Here is a 16,027-nt window from a genome sequence, read left to right on the forward strand (position 1 = left end):
CCCGGCAGCGGGAGGGCTCGCTGGGAAGGCAGCACCGCGATGGCGCCGCTGCTGCTGCTGCTCCTGTCGCTGCTGCCCGCGGCCGCCGCCGCCTACCTGTGCTGCGGGCGGCGGCACACGGGCAGCGCGGCGGCCGTGCTGCACCGCCGGGGGCCGCGCCAGGCCGGGCCGCCGGGCCCGCCCCGGGACACCGTGAGCGCTGGGCCGGGCGGGGGGCGGCGGGCGCGGGGCGGCGCGGCCGGCGCTCACCTCGCTTCTCGCCTTCTCTCCGCAGTGGGCTCCGAGGCTGTGCGGCGCCGGGCTGCGCCTCTTCGTCCATGTGGCCAACACGGTGAGTGCGGGCCGGCAGACGGGGAAGTGAAACACAGGGTTGCGTGGGGAAAACAGGGCGAGGGGTCCGGAGGGAGCGGGGCTCAGCGGAGAGGTTGTGGCTCTCTGCGTGCTCTCAGGTTCATCCGGACCCCAGGTGTGATGCTGCGGGCACTGCGAGCTCCGGCCTCTGGCTGAGGGCTGTGTGTCTTGGGGTGTGGGAGCCCAAAGCTGTCATCAAACTCGAAATTCAGCTGCTAGCAGCTTTCCTTGGACGTCAAAGGACTTGTGTCCCTCAGCTCTGTGAGGGGGGTTCCAGCAGGCTGCTGAAGGCAGCCGTGCCCCCGGTGCTCCCCCCGGGCTCTGGCGTGTTTGGGAGCCTGCGGGCTGACCCCGCGGTGGCGGTGGGACCGCTCGGTATCGGGGTGCAGCGGGGACAAAAGCCTGCATCCCCTGGGCACTGCCCACCAAGCACCAGCTTCTCCTGGGAGCCGCTGGGTTTGATTGCTGCTGCTGTTGCTTGGCCTTTCCTTTTGAGCGAGCTAGGCACAAAGGTTTCGTTTCAGCCGTGTCACCTGTTACAAAGCTTGGTGTCCGGCTGGGCCTTGAGTGAAACAACTTGACGGGCCGTGTTTATTTGTGAGAATACCTTAGGAGTGGCTTTCTGTCAAGATCTAATAACCAGAATACTTTGTAATCTTTTGCTTTGTAGCTGCTTCTGGTGCATGGTGAAGGGCTTCTTACCTTTCCCAATATCTCCCTTGGAAGGGGGGTGTGAGATTCTCAGTCTCCTACAGGATTGCGCTGTGTTAGATTAGATGTAGATTAGAAGCCATATGTTTTCAAAAAGGTGCTGTAATTCTTATGCAATGTGTGAGGTAATGTGCAGCTTTGTGGGGCTAGCAGTGTGAGCCTTGCCTCAGACTTGTACTGTATTTGTACATCTCACAACGTGTTTCTGAACTCCATTGTTAGGGAATTAAGACAGGCCAGAACAAGGCTGGTCTCTTTGGGACTGCTGATGCTGCTACGCTGGGAGCCAGGGTATTGAAATAGTGTTTTCAGCTGCCAGTGTCTCTAAATTTCTCACACTTTGCTAAGTTGATTCATTTTATTCCGGGAGCTAGTTGAGAGATAGGAAAGATCCTAATAGTAAATAAAATAATAAACTCCTGCCTCATCCGGTGTTTGCATAATCTGTGGAACATGAAGAAAATAACGGATGGGAGCTATATAGAAGCTTCTTAACAGTGTTGCAGATACAGGCTTTCTCTGTGAGTCAGGGAAAGACAAAGGAGAATCAGAAGAATACTCTTTTTATAATGATATAAACATGAGAGGTGGGGGGAAGCATTTCAGGCCATTTTTGTGGTGTAAAACGCAAGTGTTTTTGCTGTTTCTTTACTGCATAGGATTGCATGCTCTCTAGGGTGCTCCGAGCCTGCAGCAACTGTGAGCATATTCAGCATTCCTTGTCTAGTGAAAGAGGGTGTTCAGGTCAAAGTTGCTGCAAACCAACATTTTTGCTTTTTTTCCTAGGCTTTTGGGCAGATCTGCTTACTGCCATTCTTAATGAGGTAAGCATGGAGAGTTCTCACCCACTCCGAGTTTCTTTTATTTCTTTATTAGGTTTAAGGTACTTGCATTGCACACTTCTTGTAGGTTATCTGAAATTATGTTTTTTGAAGAGATAAACTGCATAATTTGATTGGAGAGTGAGTAGGATTATTTCACAGATGTTTGCTAGATTATTTTTTTAACTGCTGTCATTTGAGTGGGTCTCTATGAGAAGAAATTAACCTTTTTTTCACACTGAGGCAGGTGCATAGAAACTGTATTCACCAGCTTTTCTTTTTGTCTTTTGTTTGCCTTTATATCTCTTTGCCTTTGCTCTTTTGTAAAAGGACAATCTTTTTTTTCAAAGCTGGTGGATGTGCAAATATGCTGTGCTTATCAGTAATGGAGTTAAAAGAGTAATAGTAATGATGGGGAAGTGAGGCCCAACATATAGGTCAGAGGCTTCAGTAAGTTCTTTTTAATGATGTTTTTTATTTTAGGTCAGCCTTTCTTCTTTATCTCACATGTGTTTCTGTTCAAAAACTTATTTCAAGTATACATTGCACTAGGAGATGCTTGGGTAAGAGTTCAGGAACCTCTTCATGCTTTTTTCAGTTTTCCCATCATTTGAAGGGTCATCTGTGCAGATCCCAGGACACCGAGAACTGTGTCACCCCTGAATTTGACTTGGGATGTGGGTTTTTTGAGCAAATCAAAAGTTTTTTGAGCAAATCAGGCAAGTGTCACCGCTGTTGTACTGCAGATCATTCTTGGATATCTGTGACAGGGTTTTGATTTCCTTGCTTTAAGTGGTCCAAGCTATGGATTTATGCTGCAGTCCCCATTGTATTTGATTGCAAACAAACTATGTTGAAGGAGGTCATGGAAAAGTCTGAAGAGGTGCTTGTTTTAACAGGATTAGTGGTTGAATGTATGGCTTACACTACATTCTCCTTTTATTTTCCTCTCCATTCCTGTCTTGTTTGGTCTGTGTATGAGAGGTCTAATTAAAGTGAATCAAAAACTTCCACCATTTCTTTCCCAGCTTGGGTTTACAGAGGCTGGCCTTATGTCAAGAGGTAGGAGGCTTTGTTAAGCAGGCAGAATAGATTTGATGCTGCCTTTAGGAAATGTGTGAGAGAGATTAGCTTGTAACTGTTGCAACTCCCTGCTGTGAAAGCAGACTGCTAAAACAAAATGTTCTTGGGTAAGGTCCCTTCTGAACAGTCTGAAAAATTAGTCATAGTTGAGGTTGAAAACTCCAGCAGTGACTCTCTCTTATTCAGAATGAACAACTTCTCGCTTATGCGTTCCCTTGACATTCACGAAGATCCCACGTTTATCCCGGAGGTTGCTGCGGGGGTTACAGAAGACAAGTCTGAGGCTAAAAACCCTTCAGATATTATCAAGCAGCTGACAGATGCAAGGTCAGTATGTGATGTGTAAGAGAGAAGTGGAAGAACACACGTGCTGGCACTGTTATGTTAGTGGGAAGCTGTCACTGTCAGCAATTTAGACTGAATTCTTGTTTCCATGCCCGGCCACTTCACAAAACAAATAGTGTTGTCAGTCATCTTGCCTTTTGTAACTGATAAATCACCAGTAATTACAACCAACGTGAAAGGGAAAAGCTTGAGGGAGTTTGCCTATTGGGGAGAGACCAAATTCTGCCCTTACCAGGCCTTTGGTTGCACTGTTAGAGCAGGTGCTTAGTGTTTGGCTAGTCAGTAAACAGAATCCTCTAAGTGACTTTACAGGAGTGCTGTTTCTAGCCTGCAGGGAATCTCAAAGAGAACACCAGGTTTGCTTGGAGGGGAGAAGGAACACAGGTTTTCAAGAAAATGATGCACAAGAAATTATCTTAGTGATGAGAAAAATGGTCTACTGCTTATGTGCTAGAGCCATTGACTTGGTGTTGAAGCAGTTTGCTTGTGTGTATCCTTGTGTGTGCTGCACGGTGCTTTTTCCCACTCCTGCACTACACACCCAGATATGCTGCTGGCTGCCTCTGGATTGAATTTTTGACAGAGGACCTGGGAATAGGTTCACAAGTATATTCCAGCTAGGCTATAGTGTTGCAGTGGTGAGTAGCAAATGTAAATCTGGAATACATTTGAACAGTTTAATGACTGCTGTATTTCAGTAGGAATATGAGGAAACTAAAACATTCTGGCAAAACTGATCCCTTATTTCTGTGGCATCCGTAGTTGCCTGACTTGTGTGCAAGGAATCAGACTGAGTGTGAGCTGCAGTGCAGGGGCTGGCAATCCACATGGTTTGCTGTGTATGATGCCCAAATCTGCATTGGACAGTGATGCTGAAGTCTACAGGTCTAAACAAACATGGCTTTGGTGGCTCACAGTTGCCGCTTTTAATCCTTTCTTTTGCAGGTCTGATTCTGCTAGGAATGGGTTTAGCTTCAAAGGGATCAAAGACTATCTGGAATGTTACCGGTAGGTGAAATTATGGTCTGGAAACAATCTGTCCCTCATGGTCCTCTGCTGTGAGCTGCCCCTGTTCCACAGGCTCTCAGGCATCTCTTTGTTAGCATTGTCCTTGAGGTGCTATTGGTTATCATCACTTCCTGCTGTTCTTTCCCTTTAGTAGAATAACAAAGGAAAGTCATTGGGGAGAGCTGGCACAACTTTACAAGCCCTGCAAGGATATTAAAATGCCGTTTTCTTTGGCTTATTGTCTGTCTTGTCTGAAAGAGATTTCTACATATCTTGTTAGCTCAAACATGTGTGAGAAGTAGGTGAAGGTTGATCTGGATTATGCAAATTGTGCATAATGTGTGTCTCTGATGAATCCCTTGGTTCCCTGCTCCTTGTGCTTCTCTGAGCATGACACCTGCTTTCACCCAGTAAATGTGTCCAGCTTGGAGAGAGCCGAAAACACCCCCATGACTCTGGGGTACTGTGAGCTGTTGGCTGCCTGGTAGTCCTAGTTTCTTCTGGGACATGTGCCAGATGTGGAGCCCTTGGATAAATATTCTTGCACTCCCAGAACTTGTTCCTCAAGGGCCACCCCTGCCTGCAGACTGTGGCATTGGAGCAAAGGGCTGACACTGCAGTCTGGTGTTACAGGTGCATCCTGGCTGCAAGGCTTTTGTATCAGCCAGAGATGGTGTGTGTGTGGTGTAACACAGCCTTTGCCAGGACGGAGGGAAGGTTTGTTAAAGGTGGGTTATGACAATACTGCTGGGAACCCCTCCTCTGTAATGGGAGGCCTATAAAAGGGTCTGACCTCTTGGTCTTAGCTCATTATACTGGGAGTTTCATAGCTTCCAAGCTCTCAGGAGCTTGAGGACTCATAGTATAGCTGTCAGCTGTTTGTCCCTGTTTATCTGTCTGGTGGTTCAGGAATATTTGGGTAACTCTCCTAGCTTTTGCCTCTCCTCTAAGGAGCATTCTGTGTAGGCCGATTCTCCCCTTAAGGAAAATAATCTCCTGTCTTGATGGTCTCAACAGTGTTCAGATCATCACCATACAGAGATTCTTACCTAATTCTTTATTAAAGCTGTGACAGCTGCCATCTTGCTGCATAGGAGAAAAGCCCTGTGAGTGCATGTGTTGCGGGGAGGTCTTGTAACAAACCCCCAACTTCTCCTGTAGGAGTGGGAAGCTGACGCCATCCCAGGTAGCCAAGAACATCATTGCCATGTTGGAGGACTGTGACAAATCCACGCCACCACTCAGAGCCATAGTGCAATGGGACCAGGAGCAAATAATGCAGGTAATGTCTGCATCTGGTATGAAAGAGGCCTCTGCCACCCCAGGGGCAGTAGCATCCATTAGAAGGGCCAATAAGTACAGAAAAATAAGTACATTTTTCCTTCCTCTGTGTTTAGAGGACTACAAAAAAGTTTGCTTTCCTTCCTGCAAAGAGAAGTTGCATTAAAGCAATCTGTTTCCTGCTGGATGACATGTCTCTAATAGGACTTCTGTGCTTATGTGGCATCCATTAGTGTAAATGGTTCCAAGTTGTAGTTTCCCACCAGCATATGGTGAAAGAAGGAAACTTTGATAGACTGGCCAAGAAAGCCATTTTTTATATCCATTCCAATACTGGTGATGACCTTCAGCTCAGCTAAATATATATAACATATGCTTTATGCTTTTTCTTTTTCTCTGTGCAGATGGCTGAGGCCTCCACTGCTCGTTACAGGAATAAGTGTACCCTGTCTTGTCTGGATGGCATCCCAGTGTGCCTGAAAGAAGAGTTCAAAGTGGTGAGTTTCCTTGTCTAGCTGCCAGTTCCTGCTGCAGGTGGTTAACCTGGACAACTCACTGTGACAAGGTTTTAAGACCAACTTCTCAGCAAAAGGCTGAGAATATGTTTGTAATGAGGGGTTGTACGTGGGTTTGTAGTGAGTAGGATTAACAAGTTTTGCAAGGTGAAGACAGATCTTGCACACAGCAGACGTGTTCCATATCTTGTACTGATCTCTTTAATCCAAAGGGAGTAGAGGGTGGGTGTGGGAAACAGTCTCTTATGATGAAATGAGAATGTATAAAAGCATCTGTACAGTAGGTGTAACTGTCTGTATTTCTCAGGCACGGACTCTGCTCCACTCGCAAAGCATCCCTCTCTCCTTGCCTTAAAATACATGTGCCAGAAATACACAAGTTACTTTGAAAATCCCCACTGACAAAGATTTTTACCTGTAGCCTAATAACAGCTAGCAGGAAATACTTGTGGCAGTGCCATCAGGCTGTTGTAGGCTCTGAAGAGACCTACCTCTATGGTGGGAGTCCTGTTTATGTACAGATTCTTCTGTTGTTGCCTCGAAAAAAAGAGTTCTTAACATACCCTGAAAGTAAGTCCATCTGTTATTTTGGCATTCGACTAATCTTGGTGCCAGGCTTCAAAGCATGCAGATCTGAAATGCTCTGTCCATAGAAAGATGGAACACAGAGCTGTGTGCTATGGGGCCAGGGTAATGTTCAGCCTCTGGGCATAGCAATTGCATTGCTGCAGGGAGACAGCCTTTGACCATCTACATGTTTCTGCTGTATCATGGTGCAAATTGACTTCTCTGCACGGGAGAAGGACCAAATACTGAAGGGTTAAGTGTCCCTCCTGACAGAGACCAACACAGGACAAGTTGAAGAGTGATGCTCCCTAGCCCTTGCTTGCCTCCATGGTTCCTATTTTCTGGGATCTGTTGTGATGTTGAAGTGTGCATGTGCTCCTTTGCCAGGGTTTTAGAAGGAATAATTGGGTGTCATCTTGCTAAGGTACCTTACCATCACCGAGTGGGAACAGTGTATCTTGGGACACAGCCAGAAACAGAAGATGCTACAGTGGCCAAGAAGCTGCGAGAGGCTGGGGCTATCATTATTGGGGTCTCAAACATGCATGAACTAGGGACTGGAACAACTGGATGCAACCCTAATAGGTAAAAATCCCTTTTCTCTCTCTTCTCCCAGTCTAAAAATACCTATGACTGTCCAAAACTCACAGGGAAGGGTACAAAAATAAGGGGAAGCATGATGGAACCCTGGGGGTATGAAAACCCAGTACTATAGATTTGAGGGTTAGGGTAGCTGTGGAAGCCTGAAGGCTCCTGAAACCAGAGGAAGGAGAGGCTCCAAGTGTTACCTGCTGAGTAAGGAATTTGGTTTGTCAGGCCTTACAGGCCTGGAGGTGTGAATGTTTATAGGATGAGTGGTAGACAAAAGCTGTGACAGAAAACAAATAAATGGTTATATAATGCTCAGCCTCAGTGATAGCTGAAGGCCTAGAACATTGAGAAACAGGTACAGTCATTTCAGGAGAACATAGTGGTTTTACTTCCTAGCTAAAACTGGTTCACTGAATTTGCTTTACTATGGTGAATTCTCCAGCTGTAGCCAAGCTGAGAACTCATTTGCAGAGCAGTGGTGCTCATGGCCTTGATAAGCCTTGTGTAGAGTCACACTTGGTGCATGTGCAGCTGTGTGGAACTAGGGCTCCCCCTTGGCTGCAACAGCATGCCAGCATTTCCTCACCGTGGGAGGGCGGCTGGATACCCAGCGGCTTGGCATGGCTCTGCTGGCTGGGGCTGTGGTCAGGCTGGAGACATGGGGAGCTGCTGCTTGGGGATAAAGGGCAGAGCTGACTTGCTTGTCTGTAAGGATTGCTGGCCACCAACTGCTCCACCTTTTGGAATTGCATCATGCACTGTGGTAGTAATGGCATGGTGCCATTGCCAACAGAAGAGCTGAAGCGGCCTCTTTGCTCTTGTTTTTGGGCTCTTTTGGATGGGTTGCTTATGCTCACAGGAGATTGGACTCTGAGGCAGAAGTCTTTTTTGCATCCTGTTTTCTAGGGACATGGCACTTTCTGAGATTAAATGTCATCTCCTTACCAAGAGATCAGAATCCCTGAGCTATGTTTCTGGATCTTTTCCTGCCCTGTAATGCACACAGTTCTCTTCAGGAAAGGTTAAACAGTCTTTGTCTGCTTCAGGTACCACAAGATCCCTAGGAATCCCTACAATCCTAACCACTTCACAGGTGGGAGCTCAAGTGGGTCAGCAGCAGCTGTAGCAGCAGGTAGGTGGTCCCACATGGGGTTGGTGGGGGGAAGGTCCTGAGCCAGAGTACCTCAGGCATTTAATTTTTATGGGGGGGGTTGGGTTTAGTAGCTGGAGGGTCCTTTTAGCTAAACAGAGAGCTCTGTGTGCTGTCTTGGATACAGCTGCTGGTAGAATGGACAGGGCAACATGATGTGTCTCTGATCACAGGCCAATGTGTGGGTTTTTTGTAGGTCTCTGCCCCGTGGCTATTGGCACAGATGGAGGAGGCTCTGTGAGGATTCCTGCTTCGTTCTGTGGTGTGGTGGGGCTGAAAGGTAGAGCCCTTTAATCATGCAGGGGTGTGTGTTTGTCTTGTTTGCTGTTCCAGGTAGAATGCCACAAACAAGCCAGATATTTATTAATTCCTGTGAAGTAAAATTTGACCAGAGAAACTCTGAAGTATAATACCCTGAGAGTCATGAGGCTTAGACTGGCAGCATGGAAGTATTCTCTACTCTCTGCTGAACAGATGTTCAAAAAAACTAACTTACTTACGTCAAATACTAAACAAAATACACGTGCTGCTTTTCCTTTCTACCCTTTCCTTTCTGTCTTTCATCTGAGACCAGATACTCAGCCACTACTTTCTTTCCATCCTTCACATGTGGTCAGCTCGACAAATCTTGATTCATCTGAGGAGGATGATGATGATGATGATGACAAAATGCAACTGGTCAGAAAGGTGATATGAGTACTTGCAGAAGACAGCTGGTGTTAGGCATGAAGTCTCACTACTGAAGTGGTGAGATGTCCCATGGGTCTCACTCAGATTATCCTGTTGATAATCCTGCTCCTGCCTCTCCATCCTCCACAGCACAAATGCTGTTCCTGCATATTTAAATACCAAAATGTTCCTGCACATATTTCCCCTCAAATAAATAATTTCTATGGGGGGAAACCAATTTTACTATTCACGTGTTTCACTGATGAGGCAGATCAAGGTCAGTAGAACAGGGTACTGAAGGAGGAGACTGGGCACTGAAACAGCAGACATAAAAGTGACTGGCATGGGTTTGTTGTTTACCCTGGGTGCACCAGACCCATCTAGGTGGCTCTTCCCAGTGACTGCTCATGCCCAGCTAAGTCCCATTTCTTGTTCTCCAGGTACATTTGGGCGCATCAGTTGTCATGGCAGTTTGCCACTCTCCTACTCCACAGTCAGCGTAGGTAAGAGGACTTGTGCTCTGCTTCAGGGACCTTGCTGTATGCTGCTCTCACAGGGGAGGCAATCTCTGCCTAGAAAAGACCTGGGGAGGAAGGTGCTATTTACCTCTTGTCACTTTTATATAACTGGTCTCTTTTACAGGCCCTATCTGTACATCGGTGACAGATGCAGCCATTGTTTACAGTATCCTTGCTGAGCCAGATCTGCTCTATCCATATGGTAGGTGAGCCCCCTCCCTCCCTGAGCCCAGATGCTCACCCTTCCTAGAGGCATCCTAGAATAAAAGGAGGAACTCTTCTTTGTTCCCTGCAGGACTAAAACAGCCCAAAGCAACCCTATCTGATATGTGTGCTCCTGACCTGAAAGGCTTAAAGCTTGGAGTGGACTGGACATTTTTTAAGGTGCCTGGTTTATCTCTTTCTGCTGCTTTGCAAAATAAACCAAATGCATTCATTGTTCTCTTGCCTGCCATCATTAGAGCTTCTCACATTTAGTCCTGTAGTTGGAAGATAATACAGCATGTGTGAAAACATCAACATGGAGTTATTCTTTCCTAAGGCAGCCTTTTGAGTAGGAATATGTTGGAGGATTATGAGGAAGGGTAATGACTACTGCTGATTCTATGGAAGCAGTGTTTCTGAACTGATAAAAAAAGGCAGTTAGTTTAAAATCAAATGAGGAAAAGGAGTGTATCCAGTTGGTGACAGTGCTGTAGCTGCTCAATGTTATTTCATTATTGCAATGTAGAAATTTGGCTTGCAAGCTAGTACTGCTTGAAAATTGTAATGCAGCCCCATAAATAAATGTGCTTAGAATTTCTTCCTGGAGGTACAAAAAAGACTCTTACTGGCTCTAGCACAGTGCAGACAAGGCATATTCTCTGCTCTGGAAAAGGTGACCTTTCCTTTTCATTAGGGGTGAGACCTGCAAGCTGTTCTCTTGCAGCATGTGACCTAAGTCCTACAGGACTGTGTTGCCCTGCTGTTAGGGACAGGAACAAAGAAAGGTCCATAGGGACTGAAGTCCTGGTGAGTGTGCTCACCAAGTGGAGGAGAGTAGTTACTAAAATTCGTTCCTCTTATTTTTTAGGCATGTGATGCTGAAATCCTGTCTGCCTGTGAGAAAGGTAAAGAGGGAAAGTCTGTAAGTCTCTGATTGTGCCTGATGTTATGGTGTCATATTTATGCATTAAATAGCTCTTGCCTGATGTCCTTAAAGGCAGTTGCTTAAAGTTGTCTGGCTGGATAAACAGCAGTAACTTTGTATTAGGGAAGCCCCCCTGACTGCTGAGGGTTAAAAAGCTTAGCAGTTGTAGGCTTGTCAGATTACAATGGAAGAATGCAGTCCAGTGTGCTCAGCCTCTGTGTGTATAAAGACAGATCTGTGCTTGGTAGGACTCATTCTGCAAGCTTTAATGGTAAAAGACTTTTATGGGAAGGCCTTGTTTCACAACATAATGCTCAGTAGTAATACAGTGCTAGATCTTTGTGATATATCCAGTCCTCTGGTATTTCCTTGAAATCAGCCAAGTGGTGCCCTTAGGGTGCCTTTGTCAGAGTTTAGACCAAGCAAAATTGACCTTAGTGAGCACTTGGGGCAGGGGAGAAAGTCTCTACAATGCCTGGTATGGTAGTTGCATTGGAGCTGAGATAGTTCACAGAATTCAGGCTTTGCCTGGATTTTCTTCACCTTACATACTTCTACATTTACAGAGTTTTCTTAGGAGAGCTGCACCATAGGCAAGCTTGGGTATTTGTGAAGAAGCTGGGGTCACAGAAAGAAGAGAATTCTTTTCAGACTGCAAAAGATTCACTTTTCCCAAAGTCTTGGTGTTCAGCCTTCTTCAAGTGCATCAGGATTTAGTGGCTCTGTATTGTTTACCTGGTCTCTTGAGTATTCCCTGATTCCTTTACCATATGGTTCAGAAGAGGCTTTGACTGGGAATCTCTTGATGCTAAATAATCAATTCATGATAGAACACTGGTCATGTAAAGTGCTCAGGGAAACACTGTCAGTCCTTTTACTCTTTGGCTTAATTGGGAAGTTAGAGGGTGAAGTGAATTTGCCTGAAATACAGCGGGTTAATTAGGAACCTGTTTCCAAGCCCCTGCTCTGTTGGAATACTGAGATGTAGTTAGGTTGAAGGCATTTCCCTAGGAGAAGCAGCTGCAGCCATGCATGCTACATGGTGCACAATGCCTGCCCTGCAATGGCATATGGAGTCTCTCACCCTGCAGGGGTTGGGGATTTTCTGTGAAGTCTGGTGAACTCAGGGATGCTGTCTGCGCTTTACCTGACCTGTACACAGCCGTGAAGCACCTGCAGAGTTTGGGAGCCAGTGTGGTTGAAGTCTCTCTTCCAGAGATGGAGGAAGCACGAGTGGCACATGTGATCTGCATTCTCAGTGAGATGAGGGACTTCCTGCAACCTGACTTCAATAAACATTTCCATGAAATGGTAAGTAGTAGCAGCTTGGAGCAGTGTCAGTAGTTGTTCTGACTGATACAGAACAGATGTCATGTCAGTGAGAAACCTGAGGTCCTCCTGCTTCTTCTATGACAAACTACCTGTTGGATGACTACAGGTACAGAAGAACAGACCTGGAGGAGAACTTCTGGACTGTCACAGTTCAGTTTCCTGCAAGCAGAACCTCAATCAGTTTTGGTTTTTTTATTTCAGAATTTGGAAACTCGGGCTAGCCTGGCTTTAGCTTCCCAGTTCACAGCTTTGGATTATATTAAGGTAAGGAACATACTGGGGTGAAGGCTGAAGGGAGGCATTTAGTGAAACTGTAAAGGTGGGGTAGGGGCTTCTCTTAGCCTCCCAATACCCATGGGAAGATGTCACCCAGCTTTAGCTGTCCTCTGCTGTGAAAGCATGCTGGATGGCAGGGCACCATGGAGGACATGCCACCTGGCCTGTACCCTCATTCCAAATTACAGGAATGGTGTCTTCTTTTGCAAAGGCAGAGACACTGATGAACAGTCTGCCAACATCAGCCATGAATTTTGTGAGCTAAGAGGGCCCATCAGACAATATTCTCTCTGCTTTCAGGCAAATCGACAGAGAACTCGGTCCATGAGATTTTTGCAAGAGATCTTCAGCACTGTGAACTGTATCCTTACACCAGGTATTGGCACACTTAAAAGCCAGTCCTCAACAGCTGTGAGGTGCTTTTTAAGAACAGTCACTTCATTAACTTTCCCTCCTCAGTTTTGAGAGTATGACTTTTGTGCACTTTGCTGTGCCTTGCACCCTTAGAAGATAATTAGAAATACACACCCGTGCTCTGTATTTCTAGACTTACTGGTTGTATCCGTGGCACTGCATCAGGTTGCCCAGAGAGCCTGTGGGATCTTCATCCCTGGGAATATTCAAAAGCTATTTGGACATGGGCATGGGCACCCTGCACTAGCTGACCATTCCTGAGCCAGAAGGTTAGACAAGATGACTTCCTGAAGTCCCTTTCAAGTTCAGCCATGTTGTGATTCCTCCACAGCTGTTCCTTGCACTGCCCCAAGAATTTATGAATCTGACCTCTTGACTGGGAGCAGCGATATGTCCTTCACAGTCCGGTCCATGAGGTAAGGAAAGTGCTACTTACACCACAGAAACAGAAGTTTGGGAACAGCTGGAGAAGAACCTCCGACTGTAAGGCAGGAGAGATTAATCATAGCTGCCTCCACCAAAAAGGGATGAATTTGCTGCTGTCCCTAGGAATGATGACAGCTTTTTCCCCCTAGGTTCATGCAGCTTGGTAACTTCACTGGTATTCCAGGCCTTGTGGTCCCCATTGGATATTCTACTGCTGGGCTTCCAATTAGCCTCCAGGTGAGTATTCGCTCATTGTCAATGTTGGGACACAAAATCCCCAGCTGGCTTTGTCCTGAAGCATCACAGCCAGGTCCCTGCTGTTCCACACAGCTCACTTGAGGAGCTAGCAGGTAGTGGAGATAAAAGCTTTAATTTGGGGGCGATTTGCCTCACTCCTAAATGACAGAGGTCTCTTTGGGTATCTTTGAGAAAGATTTCTCTGTCTCCCTGTCTACTTGCATCAATACCCAGTATAGGTCACTACCCTTTCCTCTCTTATTTCTGTAACTTCTTTAAATGCTTTCCTCTTGAAAGAGGTCTCATGTAAAGGAGATCTATGTCTTGCAATTGAAAGTCATACAGCTGCCTTTATCCCAAATACAGTGATGCCATTCTTACTGGGGCAGGAGGACAAAACATCTTTTGAGGATGTTGAGGGGGGAAAAATTGTTTCCAAGGCTTTTAAGAGCTATATGATGCTACTTTTTTTCATTCATCCTTCTCCTTCTGCCTCTTATCTTCTCTCAGGTCATGGCAAAATGGTGGGATGAAGCTGTTCTTCTGAGGATCGGCCTAAAGCTAGAGCAGTTCCGTGACCAGACCAAAAAACCATCCATTTATTATGACATCCTCGCATGATGGAGCAACCAAGATGGGGAACAAGTCTGGGTTTTTTTCCTAGTCTGACCTGACCAAGTATTAGAGTGAACTTGTTTTCAGTGATCATCAGAATAAGGCTTAATAGCAGGCCCATGTGAGCAGTGAGGACAAACTGCTGATCCAGTCAGGCACTGAGGCTGAGCAGACACTTCTGCTCCATGCCTGGATTAACTGTGCTAGCTAGTTGGGCTTTTGCCAACAGGGGAAACTGCAACTATCTTCTACAATTTCTTCCCATGTAGGGGTCCTGTGCACAGGTGGAGGTTGCATCTGCAGGACTGCATGAAGGCCATTCATACTACTGTACATGGCAAGGTACAACAGCCTTCTCATGGAACTCCTCCAGGACAGAACAAAGGTCCTGTTTCTGAAGGGGAAAGGCAGCAAACACTGCCTAGCACCCTTGGAATGAGGAGGATCTTAACCCACCTGCATTTAGGCAGCATTTGTTTTGGCCCTGTACTCAGGCACTAGGAGCAAACCATAAAGCATGTAGCTAAGGAGGTATTGCTGTGCCTCTGTCCCTTGCGCTGCCAACAGTGCAAGGTCAGCCCAGCAGCTGCACGTTCGGGTGTGTCCCAAAGTCCTGCCTCCCTTGAGCCTGGCACACATGGGGAGGAAAAACCACACCATGAACTGTCCTTGACTACACCCCAAAGCCCCGGTCAGTGTTCTGGCTTTCTTTTGCACTTCTCCATTTCCCAAGCTAAGCCTTGGAGAGCCTCTTTTCTCCTGCTGGTTGATTATATATAAGCCTAGGTCCCTGCTGTTCCACACAGCTCACTTGAGGAGCCACTTCAAGTGAAAGAAGCCACTGGATAATGCTATGAAATACTGTTCAAGGGGTGCTGAGACAGCTATTTGGAACAGGTGGAATTTGTAGGAAGCACTACTGAGCTACTGCAAAAATTGAAGCTGGATGCAAGAAGGATGTTGCACAAAGCCACATGCAGCAAAGAGCCTGCTCTAGATAAGAAACCAACCTTCTCTTATCTTTAAAATACTTCCTAAAGTAATCAAGGTAGACACGGATTATTGCATAAAGCATGACACAGCTGTAAGCCATCATGTTGTTTTCTTGAAAGGCTCCAGACTGTAAATTCTCTAGTACTTTTGTCCTGCCAGCAACATTAGGGAAGCCTTTAGGAGCAACTAAACCTAAGCATTTCTGTTTATTTTGGGGTGAATGCTCAGAGGCACTTCCTGTTGCCTACCTTATTAGGCATCCTGGACTTGTGATCAGGCTGCTGGAGCAGCTGTCCTACAGACAGCAGAGATCACTGTATTCTTATGTAGCTTGGAAGGAAAGAAGAAACAGAGAAATTGCAGTTTCTCCCAAACTCAGTACAATTTTGGGATTTTTCTTCCCCATACCTACATCCTCTTTAACCAGAGCTAGCACTTTACTAATGGCTGAAATTGTCTGTTGGCATCTGCATGCAAGAAGATTGCATTGCTGTCCCCTGCCTAATTACCTGAGTTAAAACATCAGCTCCTACCATCATGCTGTCACCAGCATGCACAGTTAATTGTATGGTTGATAATGCTTTTTATCTTGTATTCCTCTATGGGAAACTGCCACAACTGTTTTTTTCACTGGAGTCTAGTAGAGTGAGGGAGGAGGTTGCTAGGAGGAGAGAGGCTAAAGTAAACAGTTATTTTTTAAAAATACCTGCATCTTCCTAACAGTGGGAAGAAGAAAGAACTGAGTTTTTACTGACTGACAGTAACTCAGCCTGTCTTCACACACTGCTTCCTCACTTTGCCTAAATGTATCTCATCAATGCACATTTCCAGTGCAACACTTTCCTAGCACTGAGGTCACTAAAATAAACTTTACTCATCCTGGTGAAAGGCCCCTGTGTTTCCTTTTTTCCCCTGGCTCTTAGCTTATCCAAATTCTACAGCAGGCCAGTTCCTAATTACCAGTAGTTCTGTGAGCAAAGCAGACACAGTGACCA

At 46.1% G+C, this 16,027-nt stretch overlaps 1 protein-coding gene across 1 annotated transcript; it reads left to right on the forward strand.

The window, feature by feature from the left end:
• The first annotated feature begins 39 nt into the window (after nt 1–39).
• LOC131578336 (uncharacterized) lies at nt 40–15,991 on the forward strand. Its single transcript, XM_058836972.1, has 20 exons — nt 40–192; nt 275–331; nt 1,849–1,886; nt 3,153–3,293; nt 4,257–4,319; nt 5,481–5,601; nt 6,005–6,097; nt 7,107–7,267; nt 8,320–8,405; nt 8,620–8,703; nt 9,533–9,595; nt 9,735–9,812; nt 9,906–9,994; nt 10,683–10,719; nt 11,902–12,050; nt 12,273–12,335; nt 12,648–12,723; nt 13,093–13,177; nt 13,337–13,424; nt 13,935–15,991. Exons 1-20 carry the CDS (start codon nt 40–42, stop codon nt 14,043–14,045), a joined length of 1,836 nt encoding a protein of 611 aa, XP_058692955.1. The 3' UTR covers nt 14,046–15,991.
• Nucleotides 15,992–16,027: the final 36 nt, after the last annotated feature.

This window comes from Poecile atricapillus, chromosome 1 (genome assembly GCF_030490865.1).
Source record: "Poecile atricapillus isolate bPoeAtr1 chromosome 1, bPoeAtr1.hap1, whole genome shotgun sequence".
In the NCBI taxonomy this organism is placed as follows: domain Eukaryota; kingdom Metazoa; phylum Chordata; class Aves; order Passeriformes; family Paridae; genus Poecile; species Poecile atricapillus.